The sequence below is a fragment of the Rattus norvegicus genome, chromosome 3, assembly GCF_021556685.1.
Source record: "Rattus norvegicus strain SHRSP/BbbUtx chromosome 3, alternate assembly SHRSP_T2T, whole genome shotgun sequence".
Lineage (NCBI taxonomy): Eukaryota > Metazoa > Chordata > Mammalia > Rodentia > Muridae > Rattus > Rattus norvegicus.
In genome coordinates, this window is record NC_141536.1 from 42,457,688 (window position 1) to 42,474,803 (window position 17,116).

The 17,116-nt window shown below is 44.4% G+C and overlaps 1 protein-coding gene across 10 annotated transcripts in view; it reads left to right on the top strand.

Annotated features, from left to right (window-relative positions):
* Window positions 1-17,116, top strand: part of Upp2 (uridine phosphorylase 2) — an 84,709-nt gene that overhangs the window by 13,895 nt on the left and 53,698 nt on the right. For 9 of the 10 annotated variants that reach the window (XR_015682614.1, XR_015682613.1, XR_015682612.1 and 6 more), the window contains 4 exons: window positions 2,808-2,966; window positions 6,397-6,511; window positions 10,428-10,637; window positions 12,647-12,787. Coding sequence is in view for 7 of the 10 variants with exons in the window: in NM_001106481.3 (NP_001099951.1) it covers window positions 2,808-2,966; window positions 6,397-6,511; window positions 10,428-10,637; window positions 12,647-12,787 (625 nt within the window). In the remaining 3 variants the exon portion in view is untranslated. Of the gene's footprint in view, window positions 1-2,805; window positions 2,967-6,396; window positions 6,512-10,427; window positions 10,638-12,646; window positions 12,788-17,116 lie in introns of all 10 variants that reach the window. The other variant, XM_087650648.1, reaches the window with a different exon arrangement.

Below are 17,116 nucleotides of genomic sequence, written 5' to 3' on the forward strand. Positions count from 1 at the left end.
AGGCGATGCTTAGTGAATCTGGGAGTAGGTGTCAGGAGCTAAGCTTGCTTCTGTCTATGCATGTCTCCAGAAATCTGCAGACATTCTGCCTGATTACTGTAATATCTACAGTTCAAAGCAGAACACAAACTGCAAACTATTCTAACATCTGTTTTGGTTTTATGGTCAATGCAAATGATTATAATTTAGATGTACTGGCACCACACTGTGAGGTTATTTTCAATCTCCTGTATTTTGTATATTAAAAGGGGCCTTCTTGTACTTAGACCTTGACCTACGCACAGCAAGAAAGTGCTTAACTACTCATAACAAGAAAGGAGCAAAGTCCATGAATAATCAATAGTATTCGAGGCTTACCTTAAACATGGCCTGCCTTGCTGTCTTGTCTCTAGCCTTTAAGGCTGGCTTCATTACTACCTTAAGGCCCCATCGAAAAACCTCCTAGAGAATTCCAGAGAAGGCAGCAGAGAGGGCAGATGAGAAGCAATGCCCAGACAAAAAAGAGTAATTACGTCCTGTGATTGAAAGTTACTGTACGCTGCCCAGAAATTACTGTTAAGTGGAAACAGGATGCATCATGAGATCAGACCACCCAATACTTCTGTTGATCTCTTACATGAAGGACACCCACTCAACAACCTCAGGAATTTCTTCAGACAGCCCCTGCGAAGGCCCTTGCTAGCCTTCCTTGGCTCTTCTGCCCAAAACTGCCCACATCAGCCAGGCACCACTAAGTGTCTTTTTCCCCCCAAGAAAACTTAAGTTGGCTTCATTTTTAACTGAATTCTGCACCAGAGATGTGGGCTCAAAATGCAGGCCAGAGCAGTGTTATCTGATATGAAAGGTAGAAGTCCACAGATGTGGACACTGAGAAGGTTCCAGGATCCATGCCTGGTCCTTTGTTAAATTCAGTCCTACTTCATCCTGATTAAACTTGAGAGTGCCAGAGATGATGATCTGAGGAATATAAAGGTTTCGTGTGTTGCTGAGCAAGTGACTTAATCAGTGGTGAGCTAGTGCTCAAAGCCAAGTGTGCCTACACTCAAATGGCAGCTGTCCAGCATTCCTTGGCTTTTGCTTTCTGTACTTCACTCTATACGCCACGCCATATATACCACACCACATATACCACATTACATATACCACATCACATATACCACATTAAAATGCTGTATCACATATAGAATACCACTTATACTACACCATATATACCACATCACATATACCACATTACATATACCATACCACATATAGCACATCAAAATACTGTATCGCATATAGCATACCATATATACTACACCATATATACCATATCACATATACCACATTACATATACCATACCACATATGGCAAATCAACATACTGTATCACATATAGCATACCACATATACTACACCATGTATACGACATCATATATACCGCGTTACATATACCATACCACATATACCACATCAACATACTGTATCACATATAGCATGCCACATATACTACACCATATATACCATATCACATATACCACATTATATATACCATACCACATATAGCACATCAAAATACTGTATCACATATAGCATACCATAATACTGCACCATATATACCACACCACATATACCACATCAACATACTGTATCACATATACCATGCCATAATACTGCACCGTATATAGCATATCACATATACTATACCACATATACCACATCTCTTACATCATACCATATAGACCATATCACATACACCATACTGTATATATCACACCACACATGCTCCCTCTCTTATGACACACCACACCACATTTGCACCATACCACACGGCTTTTGTTTCAGAGTAGATTTCTGCCTGACAACCTTCTGTGTGCTCTGCTTCCTCTTGGCCTTCAGACCCCTCTCTCTGTTGCTAATCCTGCTTGGTACCCACCTGGATGCCTACTCATGGAGGCCACCAACAGGACACTCCTTTCCTTTCTCTCTGGCATATTCTTCCATCCTTGGGGTTGACGTATCACTAACAGATTGTGACACAACTAATTATAATTTTCTTCTTGAGATAGGGTCTCACTATATAGTCTGGTCTGGCATCAAAAGCACTATGCAGTCCAGGCTGCTGTCAAACTCATAATCCTCCTGTCTTAGAACTCTGGCTGTAGGTATGCGTTACCATGCCTAACTGCTGATTATCAACACATTTTATTAGGCATGACAACCTTTGACTGCAACATCTACCCTAAAGTCAGAGAACAAGATAAATACAAAAGCAAATTAGTGGGATGGATGACCAACTGCAGTCAAGTTCTGAGCTTACAGTAACAAGCCGTGTTCCATTATGATTTTTTTCTCAGTGAAGGAAAGTCTTGAGATGCTTCCTATAAAGGTTGAGGGTATCATAGTAAATTTTAAAATAAAGGATCCCGATTAGGGTGGATACACAGAAAACAGTAAAACTGGCAAGTGCTTACAATCTACATCCTTAGCACTTGACACTAAACGTGTCACGTGAGTGCTCCCCACTAGGATGATTATAGCCATGAAGATGCCGGCTGATGCTACCACACCACCAGGAAACACCTCCTTGAACAATGTGAACATTTACATGATTTTCTTCACTAATTTAGTACATAATGCATTTCAACTAGTTGCCTCTTTTCAGGTTAATGACGTAAATGAGCCAAATTTTGAACACAATCAAAGATATCTACGCACACTCAGAAGTAAATTAAATGCGCTGCAAAAACAAAAACGTTAGAACCGGATGTTGCCCCTTGCTCTTATCCTAGTGATGACGGTAGGCACCCGTTCATTTTTGTTGACAGTTTGTCTGCGTTGGTGGGAGCTCGAACAGAATGAAAGCGTTTGCACTGTTTATGCACAAGGAACTCGGGTTGGAGGGAGATGGAGACGACATCGAGGACATCTGTGCGGGGACAGACAGATACTGCATGTTCAAAACAGGCCCTGTGCTCTCCCTCAGTGTAAGTAGGGGACGGCTGCAGGCCAGCTAGACTTTGTGGGATGCACACCAAACTGGGACCATCTGAACACAGTTCTCTCTCCATGCTGCTGTGTCCTCTTACACAAGGAACGCAAGTGAAGAAGTTAATACAACTGGGAAAAGGTTTTTGGGACAGGGCAGAGCATGCAGGGTCACTACCTGCCTTTATACTCACTACTTAACTATTAGGAAAGGGCAAAAGTCTTCAAAGCTCATCTCTCTTTCTATTCCTAACTGATCAACATGGTCCCCTTCCTAGCCATTTCCTTTCCTCTTTTATCAAGGCTTTAGGAGCCTTGAGCTACTCATAGAGGCCAATTCTCAGGATTGTTAAAATTTAACACAAATAAACTTGCCGAAAAGCAGCAAGCGCATTTGCACTGAGGTCTTGTGATGCGTTCTGCTCTCTGTCAGAACCTGATAGCTCTTCTGGACACTGTCTAAGATGCAATGAAAGGCAAGTGAGTCTCTGAGCAGTTCCCACCAATGGCAAGGTGTACACAGCCACCCATTCTGTCTGACCCAGCTCTCCACACATGGCTACATTCTGAAGCAAAAACCCAAGTCTGTCATGGGCTTGGATGTGGTAGTCCTCTTAAGGGGCATGGGCCTGGGACAATGAGTAAGACCTACATAGATGTGGCAATTCTGAAGAGCTGAGTTGTAAAGTGTTAGGGAACCATCACAATCCACTGATGGTAATCCCTCAACTGACTCAGATTACCCAGTGGTGGAATGTGCAGAGAGCAGGGAACATGGGGGAACCAAAGAAAACACGCATAATAATTCCACTGGGGTGGCGAAGAGGATCTCATGAGGCCAAGAGTGCCTGAAATTTGTTTTGGCTTCTAATAGCAGAATCCATTTACTTACTAATTTGTTCAGTCGATAAAAAAATTACAGACTACCTACCTTAGAAGAAGCTAAGTGTCCGCTGATGCTGTCCTAGTAACTTTTCAGTTAAAATCCTTTAAACAATTATTATTTGTTCTATTTTGTACAACAAATGGAGAGAGAAAAAAGTAGCATCCACACACAAAAACGATCAGAAATACTTGATCTGAAGGCAAAGCCAGAGGTGATACTTGTGTCCTGTCAAGGAGCAGGACCCAAATGATCAAAGCTGGCCACTGAGAATACTAGATGGACAGGCAGCTCCCAATACAGACCAGTTTGCAAATCTCCAGTAGCTACAGGGAGAGAGGGAAAGAGGAGGGAAAGGGAAAGAGAGAGAATTTTAAGAGAAACGGAAGTCTATTTGTAATTTTATCATCATATTGAAAACTGAGTGCTGATCCTAAAGTTCACAATGGCTGATTGTGAGGGAACCTAGTAGATGAAATAGTAACTCATCTGCTAATTTACAGTTGGAGCAAACGATAGTTTATTTATTCATTGCAGCGCTAGCACCAAGGCCCCAAACTTGTTAATCTCGAGCACACAGATCAATACAGACTTGATTCCCGGATCCAGGAGGCTTATGAAGCTTTCAGAAATTAGGGCATATTGGATGAGAACAAAACATGGTGACCCCAGAGGCCCACAGTTTCCACAGTTTAATATTCTTGGTGACCGGAAGGAGAGGGAGCTCTGGTTGGAAACAACATGACCACAGCTCTAGTGGTTTTCCAAAGTCTCTGTGGTCGTGGATCGATACACAGACTCTGCCATCAGCTTAGACGTGAAGTAGCCCAAATAAATGCTTGAATTACCCAAGATGCAATGCACGGGCCACATGAAACTCATGAAGGATGACTAAAATTCAAATGTTTCACTCCTTCTTAAAAAGGGGAACAAAAATATCCATAAGAGGGGATAGGGAGGCAAAGTTTAGAGCAGAGACTGAGGGAACGACCATTCAGAGCCTGCCCCACATGTGAGATATATATATATATCAAACTAGATAATATGGATGAAGCTAAGAAGTGCATGCTGACAGGAACCAGATATAGATGTCTCCTGAGAGACACAGCCAGAACATGTCAAATACAGAGGGGAATGCTAGCAGCAAACCTCTGAACTAGGAACGGGACTGCTGTTGGAGGGATTAGAGAAAGGATTGAAAGAACTGAAGGGGTTTGAGACCCCCATAAGAACAATGACAACCAACCAGAGCTCCCAGGGATTAAACCACTACCTAAAGACTATACATGGACTGACCCAGGGCTCTAACTGCATATGTAGCAAAGGATGGCCTTGCTGGGCACCAATGGAAGGAGAAGCCCTTGGTCCTGCCAAGGTTGGACCCCCAGTGTAGGGGATTGTTGGGGGGGTGGATGGGGAGAGGAACACCCTTATAGAAGGGGAGAGGGAGGGGCTAGGGGGCTTATGGACAGGAAACTGGGAAAGGGAATAACATTTGAAATGTAAATAAGAAATACCGAATTTTAAAGAAAGAGAGAGAGAGAGAGAGAGAGAGAGAGAGAGAGAGAGGATGGATGAAAGAGAATGCTGAGGTACAGACCAAAATGTAGAAAATGGGGTTGGGGGATTAGCCTAGATGTCACTGACAACCTTTATACGTAACAATACTGTTCAAAGCTGGCTGCAAATTACCTTTTGCTTAGCAAACCATATTGATGTTTATAATGATTTTTAAAAAAAGCTATCGTATAAAAGTAGAAGTAAAAAAAAAATCCAATGACATTAAAAAAAAAAGAAGTGAAGTAGCCATGATAAAAGTCAGCTCCAGTTTCTACAAACTACTGCATGAAAAATCTTTCCAAAGATTTGTTAGACATAATGGATCCACCGTAAGTGGCTCAATCCTCTAGTCCATGTTGATTGACCCCTAGTGTGGTGCCTGTGATTGTTTTGACATAAGTTCTGAATTAAACCAGGCTGCAGTCATAATCCATGGTAATGTGAATGTATTCACAGGGTCAGCATAAGTTTGAAACCCTTGAGTGGGAACTGAAGACACGTTTCTCCATTAGAGTCCTTCTGGACTCACACAGAACTAACAGCAAAACTATCAAGGCTACATCTGAGCAATAAAATTAGTTCACTATTTCGCTCACTAGGGTGAAGTAAGGCTGTGTGAAATGGAAGGCAAAATTAGGTTTTGTCACTTTCCTGTCAGTTATGTATGGGGGCGGGATCCTCTTCAAGTGAGCTCACTGACACTGCCCTGGCACACCTGTACTCTGCCGTCCACCTCTGCTCTTGACAGTGAGCAGCTCAGCTTAGCTGGCTGGAGGATGCCTCTCTCTAGTCCTCACAGATGGACCCATCCATCAGCATGCCATGTAGGCATCACTTAGAGATGACTTACATTCTCCCAAGCGTTGGCACAGTCTTGATGATTATGTAAATTTATACAAGGGCTGTTAACTCATAAAGAAGAAAAAATACGTCCTGCTAGCTTATGCGTGTGTGAGATGTATAATGACTCTCCTCTCTCTCCGCAGCACGGGATGGGCATCCCCTCCATTTCCATTATGCTCCACGAACTCATCAAATTACTCCACCATGCACGCTGCTGCGATGTTACCATCATCAGAATTGGAACATCGGGGGGAATTGGTGAGATGGATTGATTTCTACCATTAAAGCAAGTGATTCTTCATACATCCCTGTGTTAATTCAAAGTACACTAACATACTTAGAGCCCAACAGAAATTCAGATAGGCTGCAAAGTACTGGGAGGCTGGGGCTTGAAAATTTAAAGCTCTCTCTCTGTCTCTCTCTATATATGTGTGTGTGTGTGTGTGTGTGTGTGTGTGTGTGTGTGTGTGTGTGTGCATTTCTCTGTCTTTTTTCTCTCTCTCCCTCTCTCTGTTTTTGACTTTATCTCTCTGACTTTAACTCTGTCTCTGTCTCTCTGTCTCTCTGTCTCTGTCTCTCTGTGTGTGTGTGTGTGTGTGTGTGTGTGTGTGTGTGTGTGTGATTCTACTGGTGTTCAAAGATGTTCATACAAAGAAGAGAAGAATTATTAGAAAGTATGATTTTACAGTATGTTCTAGTCTGTTTCTTTGTTGCCATCAAAAGTCTTTGACCAAAATCAACATGGGGAGAGCAGGGCTTATATAGCTAACAGCTCCCAGCCAGTTATTGAGGAAAGCCAAGGGAAGACCTCACGGCAAGAACCTGGATGCAGGAACTGAAGCAGAGGCCGTGGTGCTGCTAGGCCTTTCTTATGGAGACAGCTCTTCAGTTGAGGCTTCCTCTTCCCAGTTGACTTCGGTTTGAGCCAAGTTGACAAAAACTAATCAGCATATAGTAAGGGTAGGTTTGGGACCTGAGAAATTCTATGTGACAGGAATGGGGATGTTCCGGTAAAGAAAATGAAAAGATCAGACCTTATGGCTGCTAGCAAAATCTTTCCTTTGGCTCACTTCAGTGCTTACAGCTCTTTTCTTGGTCTTGTGTTTTACTCAACTACACAGCAAAAAGGACCACGTGAGCTCTTAGGAAAGTTCAAGTGACTGCCTAAGTCCATCCAAGATCTCCCCTGCCTCCCTTCAATTGTTTCCTAAGGAGCAGGTCTTATCAGGGTATCATCTTATCATGTGACTACATGTTAATGCAGATGCAATATTTTATATGGAAAGGTTTGATAGAAAAACAGGACCACATGGTTCCATAAAACAGGGTGAGCCTTTAAAAAGACAACCCCCCCCCCCACACACACACACCAGAATTGCTTGAGTAAGCATTTTGGAGCAAGAGGTGATCTCAAAAAACCCTCAGAGGACTAGAGAAATGGCAGGCCCACAAATGGCTCTGACTCAGATGGGGCAGGCTAGAAGGGAGCAGCCATTCTAGAGCTATACTCCAGAGACAAAGCCAGCCCAAAGCCCCTCACATGTGAACAAAAAGTATCTCTTTTGTGGGTGCTCTTCCAAAGGGAAAGGGAGAATGGAATCAGTGTTGGCCAGACATCCTTGTAGATTGTAGTTTCTCAAATAATCAGTTTCAGGGGACAAAGAGCCTGGGAAAGACATGGGAACCATTATTAAGCCTGCTTGTAATCCTCGGTTTGTGGGAATCCCTGATCTGCCTTCTGTGCTCACAGCTCCACATTCTGGCCTCCTGATTGCAGCAGTTGTCATTTGATATGAATGAGCCTCCAGCTCCTCACTCTGGTGACTGCCCAAATCACGGTCATAGTCTTGTGTTTCATGATAACACAGTACAGACTACAACAAGATTGTACCGACTTCTGGAGGCCTGTAAATGGAGGCAAAGCAAGCTATTGTACTGGTGTGAACAGCTTCAGCTCAGAGTTGCATCTGAGATGGACTCATTTGCTTTGTTTGAAGCAACACTATATCTGAAGACAGAAAATTACAGATATTACTTATTCTTTTGCTGACACAGTCATTCCTTAACTGAGTGAAAGATACCTTGATAAAGGAAATGTACACAATTAAAAAGAAGTTTTGTCTTGGAGAAACTAGGCTATAGATGCTTCAATGTATGTACACATGTTGAACCAGTATGAGGAAAGCACATTTTCAACTTCCTTCTCAGTGTCTTAGGGCATTCTGAACACACACACACACACACACACACACACACACACACACACACACACGGAACCCTTGTTCTGTTGTTCTGGATAATCAGAACTGTATCTTCAGAAACTACTGGGATGTTTAGCATCAATTGTCAACTTGACACAACCTAGCATCTACCTTGGGCTGGCCTGTGGGTATATCTAGTTGGAGATTGTCTTAATTCAATTTGTTGATATGGGCGTGACCATTCCCTAGGCAGGGGATCCTCAATTCTGTGAGTGTAAGGAAATGCAGCTGAGCACAAGCAAGTTAGCAGGTACATGTGCACCAATTTTCCCCCTCTGCTCATGACTGGATGAGACTGACTGCTTCTAGTTCCTATCTTAACTTCCTCATAATGGTGGACTGTAAGTTGGAATTGTAAACCACATAAACCTGGTCTCTCTGCTTTTGTTAGGGTCATTATTACAACAACAGAAATTAAAGTCCCACAGCCACCTTGGGCATCTAGTGGGAAATGTAAAGTGCTCCCTATTTACTTTCCTTTGGAATATCGGAATATATACGAACCCAAGATGAGTCTGCACTCCATAGCCAGGGTTGTTAGAAATGTTTTCTCACAGTGCCAGATAATAAAGGTTCTGAGCTTTGCAAACTGTGCACTTTCTGTTGCTACTTCTTAACATCACATCATGGCTCAGATACAGCCAGGACAGTATGTAAATGAGTGTGTGGATCATGTTGCAACAAAGCTTCACTTACTAAGACAGAAGGCATGTGGCCTGAGGACCAGAATTTGCAGACCTGTGTTCTGTGGTATCTTGACAGAAGCAAGTACTCACTGATTTCTAGTGAATACTCACGATGTGCTGGGTTCCACGCCAGGCCAGGCAAGAGAGCAGTGAGCTGACGCCCTTCTTAACCTTATATAGCTTGTGTTTCATCAGAGAAATAGACACACAAAGGCCAGTTTAAAAATGAAAAAAAGAGGGGGCTGAAGAGATGGCTCTGAGGTTAAGAGCACTGACTGCTCTTCCAGAGGTCCTGAGTTCAATTCCCAGTAACCACATGGTGGCTCATGACCATCTGTAATGCGATCTGATGCCCTCTTCTGGTGTCTGAAGACAGCTATAGTATTCTCATACATGTAAAATAAATAAATCTTTTTAAAAAAGTATCATTTAGATACATCTTCTCACTCTGGCTGTCAGTAGAAATTGGCCTAAATCAAAAGATGGGTCCCAGAAGGCCTTGGGCAACTCTTTGTACCCCGCCTTCATTACCTTTCCTTTATTTGGTTCTCTCTCCATGGCTCAGACTTTTGGAAGGGAGTAACTCAAACTGACACCCGGGGAACTGGGAACGTTGGCTTTAGTGGGATGAAAGGGAGGACAAGGACAAACAGGGAGAGTAAGAGTTGACAGGAAATGGCATCTCAGTGGGTCCCTGACTTGGCTCAAGCCAGACTTTGGAGCAGTGGAAGGGCAGCCAAGAGGCCTAATTTGCATGGAGTCAGGGAGAAAAGGGAGGGGTTGTGGTGAGACTCTGTAGGGAGAGAGAGGAGGGCTGCCAAGAAATTATAGTAATGGAGGAGTTTGTAGGAAGATTAAATATCAAGTAGTCACATCACTTTGTGAAAGCTACTTGCTGGCAGGCTCATTTACTTCATTCCTGACCTAATTTATTCAAATTCGAGCCTGAAGGCTGGCACTAATTTGCATGTCCAAGAGTCATGTTTGTCTTGAAACCTAAACCCCACCACATTGTGAATGCGAATCTGCGAAGACGGCCAATGAGAATGCCTGTTCTAAAGGTTATTCGATTGCACTTAGGGGAAAAAAATATCTTTAAACATGGAAGCGGGGAGAACCAGTAACAAACAGCATTAATTCATGTTGACGGAAGAGGTCGCGTATTACACGACACAGAAGTCAACTCGAAGCAACCTTCTGGGATCACTTATTTGTTCCACATTGCAGGGATTGCTCCGGGGTCTGTTGTAATAACAGATACAGCTGTAGACTCCTTCTTCAAGCCTCGGTTTGAACAGGTCATCTTGGATAACGTGGTCACCCGAAGCACCGAGCTTGACAAAGAACTGGCTACTGATTTGTTCAACTGTAGCAGAGAGATCCCCAACTTTCTAACCCTCATCGGACACACGATGTGTACCTATGACTTTTACGAAGGTGAGACTCATTTGCACACCAGGGAAGCGTCAGAAAACAGCAGCCGCTCGTTACACGAAACCACAGTTTGTATTAAAACTGCACGCTAGCAAATTAATAGTGTGGATTTTTCAAGGGGAAGCAAATAGCCTTTTTACTTACTAAAGCATAGCAACATAAGGGCTTAATAAGCAGCTGAGAAACATGCAGAGTGACTTTATATTGAGAATGGGTTTAATCCTGTATCAATTTGAATACTAAAATGCAATTAGCGGTATTGACAGCTTCTTCTCTCTCTGCCTGTGACTTTTACTTAAATTGCTGACTTTAAGAAAGAGGAATATGCTGGTTCTATGCTTTTGTCATTCTCCTGACCCCCAGGCAAGAGAGGAGACTAGCAAACAGAGAGAAATGTTTAATTAGACAGATCCTATGGCGATGCGGTAGTCTCAGAGTGGGGCTTTTATCCTACAGCCAAGAGTAAATGCTCTCCATACCTAGTACAGAGTTAAGTTGAAGGTCACTGTCAAATAACAGCTCTCGTTCCAAGGGATGAGGGTCAAGGCAAAAGAAAAACAGGACAAACAATCTCCATGGATTCTGCTCATTACAGAAGAATCTGCACTGTCTTCAGACCATAGCATTTCACGGCAAATCTTGGGTTGTAGTTATGTTTCTATAATCATTATAGTTAATGTTAAGATTCCATTGCCAACTTCTTTTACCTTTCAATCAAAGTTTACATATTACTTTTAAAAGTCGTGCAGGGAGATAGATCGCATTCTGTTTGCCTTTGCTCGGGTTAGTAAAAGCGTTGGAGGTATTTATCCAATAGGCAAGCAGGTATTTATGGACAGGTTGAGACTGTTCTAGGACATCAGCTCTTAGGCCCTCCATTTAGAGCATCACCCACTCATGTGTTATGGCACAGTTCACTAGCAGACGCCTGGTAGAGTCAGTGTTTCCATTGGCCTGTGAGATATTGTTCCAAATATGAGGTATTTTTTTGCCAACATTTGTAATTTCTAGAGCTTTCCATGTGAAAGTCCAGATGTTTGGCTCTCTGACATAACATAAAGTAGCATTAAAAAGTACAAAATAGTCTATGCATGACAGCTCTGGAAAGACCTGGCCCACATCTGGGGCTACTTATGCTGGGGCTGGGTGAGGTGAGACAACCCCTATCTGCCTGCGTAGATCCTCACATTACCGAGGGCCTCTGGGACAACTGAGCTTGACTCAGCTTCAATACCACAGAGGTGTTGGCAGGCAGCACTGAAGAGGAGAGAAGAACAGGGGAAAGCTGGTTGTCAGGATGGAAGCCACAGGGACCAGGAGCAGAGGAAAGGAAGCACTTCCTTCGGGAAGGTCTGCATAAGTAATGGAGGGCCACTAGCTTCCATCCGGGCACTGGCTGGGTGTAAAAGGTCAGGTTACACACTCGGTGAAGGGGTAACATCAGATTGTTCTCCACTTTCTTCTGGGCCCAGTGGTCAACCCAGTGAAACTAAGCAAGGCAGGAGCAACAGGGACAATCTGGATAGGAAAACTTGAGTAAAGGGGTAGCATGAAGCCTGAGGGGTGTGCAAGGGACAAAACCCACACCAGCTGCCTATGTCTGGCCATGGTGGTCATAGGGAGAATGGCAGAATCCAAACTATTTACCTCAGGAGCATCACTGAGATATGAAACCTTTCTCTCTCGGTGTCTCCACATGGCCTGTGTCCCTGTCACTGAACCAGCTGAGATTCTCCTCAAAGGGCAACTTCCTCTGTGACCCCTTCACCCCATTCCTGGTGTCCCCACTGTCCTTCAGAACTGTGGGACTCTGGTACAGACATTCTGCCCTGTGTATGAGACCTGAGCCAGGTGTGGTCATGTTCTGTAGTTCCCTTTGGAGGAAAGAGTCCACAGTCAGGTCCCCAGAGGAGGCTCTCCAAAGAGGTAGGCACATAAGCAGGCAGCCTTCTGAGAATGTTACTTCCACTGAGGTGAGGCAGCAGCCACTGAATCACCCCATTTTCTTTCAGGCCGCTTAGATGGAGCGCTATGTTGTTTCTCGAGAGAGAAAAAGCTGGACTATTTGAAGAGAGCGTACAAAGCTGGAGTCAGGAACATTGAAATGGAATCGACGGTGTTCGCCGCCATGTGTGGACTATGTGGCTTGAGAGGTAAATTTCTTGTGCATTCTAAGGGCCTGCTCCCCTCTTCCACAAAGCTAACATGTTTGTTCTTCAGGAGAAGGAAAGGGAGCCCAAACAAATTTTATTTAGTGTCGAACCCATGCCTAAAAATTATTCAGACCATACATTACCTCATAGAGATTTGTGAACAGGCATGATGTTGTTCCCCTCAGGGATGCGAGAAAGCAGAGCTCAAGGATCAAAAATCCGAAGGCACCTGCTGGTTGATGACGTAGAGAGGACTCAACTGCAAGTTCACTGTTCTCTATCTTGGTAGTGGGTGTGGTTTTCTTAAAATCATAATTGAATTTGTTGAGACAGGTTGCAAATGAGAGATTCCTAAAATAGTCTATCAGTCATTATTTTAATTAGTGTGGTCAGGGAAAGGTAGGAGGAGAAGGTGTCATTTGGGAAAGGGGCGCGTGGGAACCTGGCAGGCACGTTCTGGAAAGTGGCACGTTCTGGAAAGTGTAAACGTAAAGCTAAATATATCGGGAGCACGCAGGTGTGTGGCAGGGACAGGTGGGAAGGGGTGGGGAGAGATGTGGGGCATGAGGGAGGGGGAGGGGCAGGCTGCACGTAGCACCTTTAAATCTTTGACTTTCTGTCTGGAAACTGGAAGGAACTGGAGAACTCGGAATAGATACGCTTCGGTAGACTTTTCTCTGAATGCCGAGTTGGGAAGACGATAATGGGAACAGAGCAGAAGTGAGAAGAGGATTAAAGGGCTAAAAGGCAGCAGTCTAGTGAGGCAGGAAAGGCCAGGGGGATAGCAGAGGGCGGTGGGATACAGTCACAGTCAACACAGAGAGGAAACCCAAGGAGAATTGAGGACAGTTTGATGTGAGTTTTAGGAGAAAGGCAGACCCTAAGGATACCCAGAAGAGTGAGCTTGTCACACCCGGGACAGACGTGTTTAGGTGAGGATTTGGTGGCTGTGACCTGCAGATGCAGTTGGACTTGACGACACTTGGGCTCCGATGAAGGGTTTGCACTGGAGGAATAGCTCATACGTTGACAGTGTAAAGTGGCATTTGAAGCCCATACGGTACACGAGGTAGAAAGAGCACAGACGGACAGAAGGAGATCAAAGCTAAAAGTTAGGGAGATGAAGTCCAAGATGGAGTGACCATCGATGTCACCAGTACAAAGGAAGGCATTCTCAGCTACTCCGAGAGCAAAAACGTTACAAAAAGCATCTGTCCTTGCAGCCAATCCATTTCCTTATGCATGTAATAGACACCGCGCGTGTCTGGAAATGCACTCTGGAATTACAGAGAGTTATAGGAGATTGTTTGCAGGGACACTGTTTTTTAACCAGTTACTGCAGAATACATGTGCACAACCTGGCGATTCTATCTGGTGAAGAACCACAGATTCCTCCTTGTGCTGTTTAGGTTTTCTGCTTTTCGGTGTATGTGTGTGACGTGCATGCTTGCCTGTGTCGGGGGACACGCGCACGAGTGTGGATGCCATGTGGAAGCTGGAGGTCAGGAATCATCCTCAGTGACTCTTCTACCTCAACCAAACCCTAAGCTTAATGTCATGGCTTGGTCCCGCTGGCTGGCTTGCTCTGGAGAATACCTCTTCTCTGTGTTCTGAGGCTACAGTTTCACGCAGGTCTACACACTTACTAGGCATTTAGTTAGGTTTGCATAGCAAGTGCTTTAACCACTGAGCCATCTGCCCAGACACCACCTCTGTGCTCTTTGTTTGCTTACAAACTCAGCGAGAATGCCCAATTTCAGAGAACCTGTAACCCAAAACAACGAACAAGGGCAGGGCAGTTTGACCTTGCTTGAGCCACAATGCAAAAGATTTCTGCTCCAGGAAAGACCTTCTGAGGTTTCCTTTTTATCGGAACAAATGACTCATATCTCTGCTAATATATAAACGAGCAGATTTTGGTAACCAGCACTGTCAAATATAAAATACTGAGCCAATAGGCTGCCAGATATAAGTGTGGCGATGACCATGAGTTCTTTCTGTAAAAGTGATCTATTGGCCCCCAGGGAACACTGTAGGCTTGCGAACCCTGGGTATCTGTCTTTGTCTTTTGAGAATCTTTCGGAGACTGGAGGGAAGCCATTCTCTTAAGAGAGCCTTTTGGTCCTGTGGCAGATCTCATGATCTCACCTGTATCTGCAGATATCTCCACTTGCCTTCCTTGGTCTTTCTACAGTGTTCTGTTCTCGCTGCTGCTGCTGCTGCTGCTGTTGCTGCTGCTGCTGCTGCTGCTGCTGGAGCTTCTGGCTGCTGCTTTCAGCATCCACGTGGGTCTCTCTCTCTCCCAAGTCACTGCCGCAGCTTCTCTTTCATCCTGCAGAGCCCTTTTGGCTGCCGACACACACACAGCTCTGCAGCTCTGTCACTCATCCAAGTATTACTGTGAAAATGTCTTCATAGTCGCAGAGACTCTAATGTCCCTAAGACATCATTGTTTTACAAGGTGCATTTCTAGCATGTCGGCTCTGAAAGACCAACTCTCCAGGGCCAAAGGCCCACGGAAAGGTAGCCATCATGCCCTTGTCTTTCGTTGCTACTTCATAATATGTTCCCTTCATCCCTTCATGGTGTTAAAGCTGGCCACCCTCTTTAGCTTTATCCTATCCACGCACTCTGTGTGGACCAGGGAAGCTTGGGAGGAAAGGCCGAGGGTGCAATCATTCTCTGCTGTTCAAGCGAAAAATCAGGAAGGCCATGAATGACAAACAAGCAATATGCTGATGTCTCACCTGACCCCTGAGTCCAAGATCCGTGGTTTCAGGCTCACAAGACCTGACTATTCTCCACAGTCACTCCTAGCCCATCCGATCGTACTCTTCAGGCTGCCTTCTCTGGTGGCCCTTTCTGTCTTTTTATACTATAAAGAGACAGCAGAACAACCAACATGAATTCACACCCATATGAGAACTGACACAGTTTCTGCCGTCCGATAACACTGTGCCTTGACACTGCTCTCCTGGGAACCACAGTTTAACCCAGAGGACTCAGTCATAGAGTTAGTACCCTTGTAGAGTTATATCATTCTGTATCTGTCCGGCCTGGGGAGGGTCTGTGTCCACGTAGTTCAGCACTCATCTTCACAATTAGTGAGACTTGGTCTCTTAAGGAAGGGACCGTTGTAGGACTACACAAACCCAATCACCCATACTTATATTGTGTATTTGATTTCTACATTACATATTCAACACTGTTATCTTTATTTCTGGCTTGCTTATATATTAACTTATGTGTGGCTTTATATAATGCATGCTCTGATGTGCTGTCTGTTGCTGGGATACAATATGCTGGCTGACGAGAGCAACTAGGGGAGGAATGAGTTCTTCTAAATGGCTTACCCTTCCACACAAAAGTTCATCATTGAGGGGAGTCAGGCCCCGGGATGCCTACTGGCTTTCACCCGCTGGCTTGTTCAACCTGCTTTCTTACACAATCGAGGATCCCCTGCTTATAGATGGCACTGCCTACAGTGAGCTGGGCCTCCTATATCAATCGTTAATGAAGAAAATGCTCCAAAGGCCAATATGATGGAGCTGAGGGGTCCACCTGGCTCTAATTTGTTTCAAGTGACAAGAATCGAATCAGGCGAGCTTTCATTCTCTCTCCCTTGTGATGTGACACCAGAAGAGGGGGGAGTTTGCCCTTGCTCCATGCCCAGTCCCTAGAGTAATGCCTACCACGTGGGAACTCAATAAATAGAATGAATGTAAAGGATGGCGGGGAGACTCTACTTGATCTTGACAAACGGCCATAGAAAACCAGATCCGTCATTCTCGGGTCACACGAGTAGTTCAGAATTGTTTGAAGGACGGGAGCCAAGAGTTCCCCTTGCTGTTAGATTTACGCAAACCTGCAGTCCCAGGGGCTCTGCTGTTACTTGTGGGTGAACAAACTGCCTGGAATAGGGCCACAAATATCCATCTGTCACTGCTGTTCTTTTGGTCATTGTCCCCAACAAATGTATCAGGGGTTCAGTACCACCTTAACAAAGATCTGCATAAGGAAATAGTGGATTTCAAGTCACCCCACATCAGAAAGCTGTACCTTCAGAGTAACTCAAAACTGGACAGCAGAAAAGCAACACAGTGTCCAGCAGGTGTGTCTATCCATGTCTGGTGGTGAAATTTATTTCAATTAAGCTCCTGGCTTCTGATCAAAGATGGTAACCCTCTTGGGCTATGAACTCGTGACAAATATATTCAGTCTGTATCTAGTTTTTATCAAGAGAACTGCCTTTTGACACAAACTTGCACAGCAATATATAAAACCTAATATTTGTCTAAGATTAGGCTCTGCTCAAGTCCTTCTCAATGC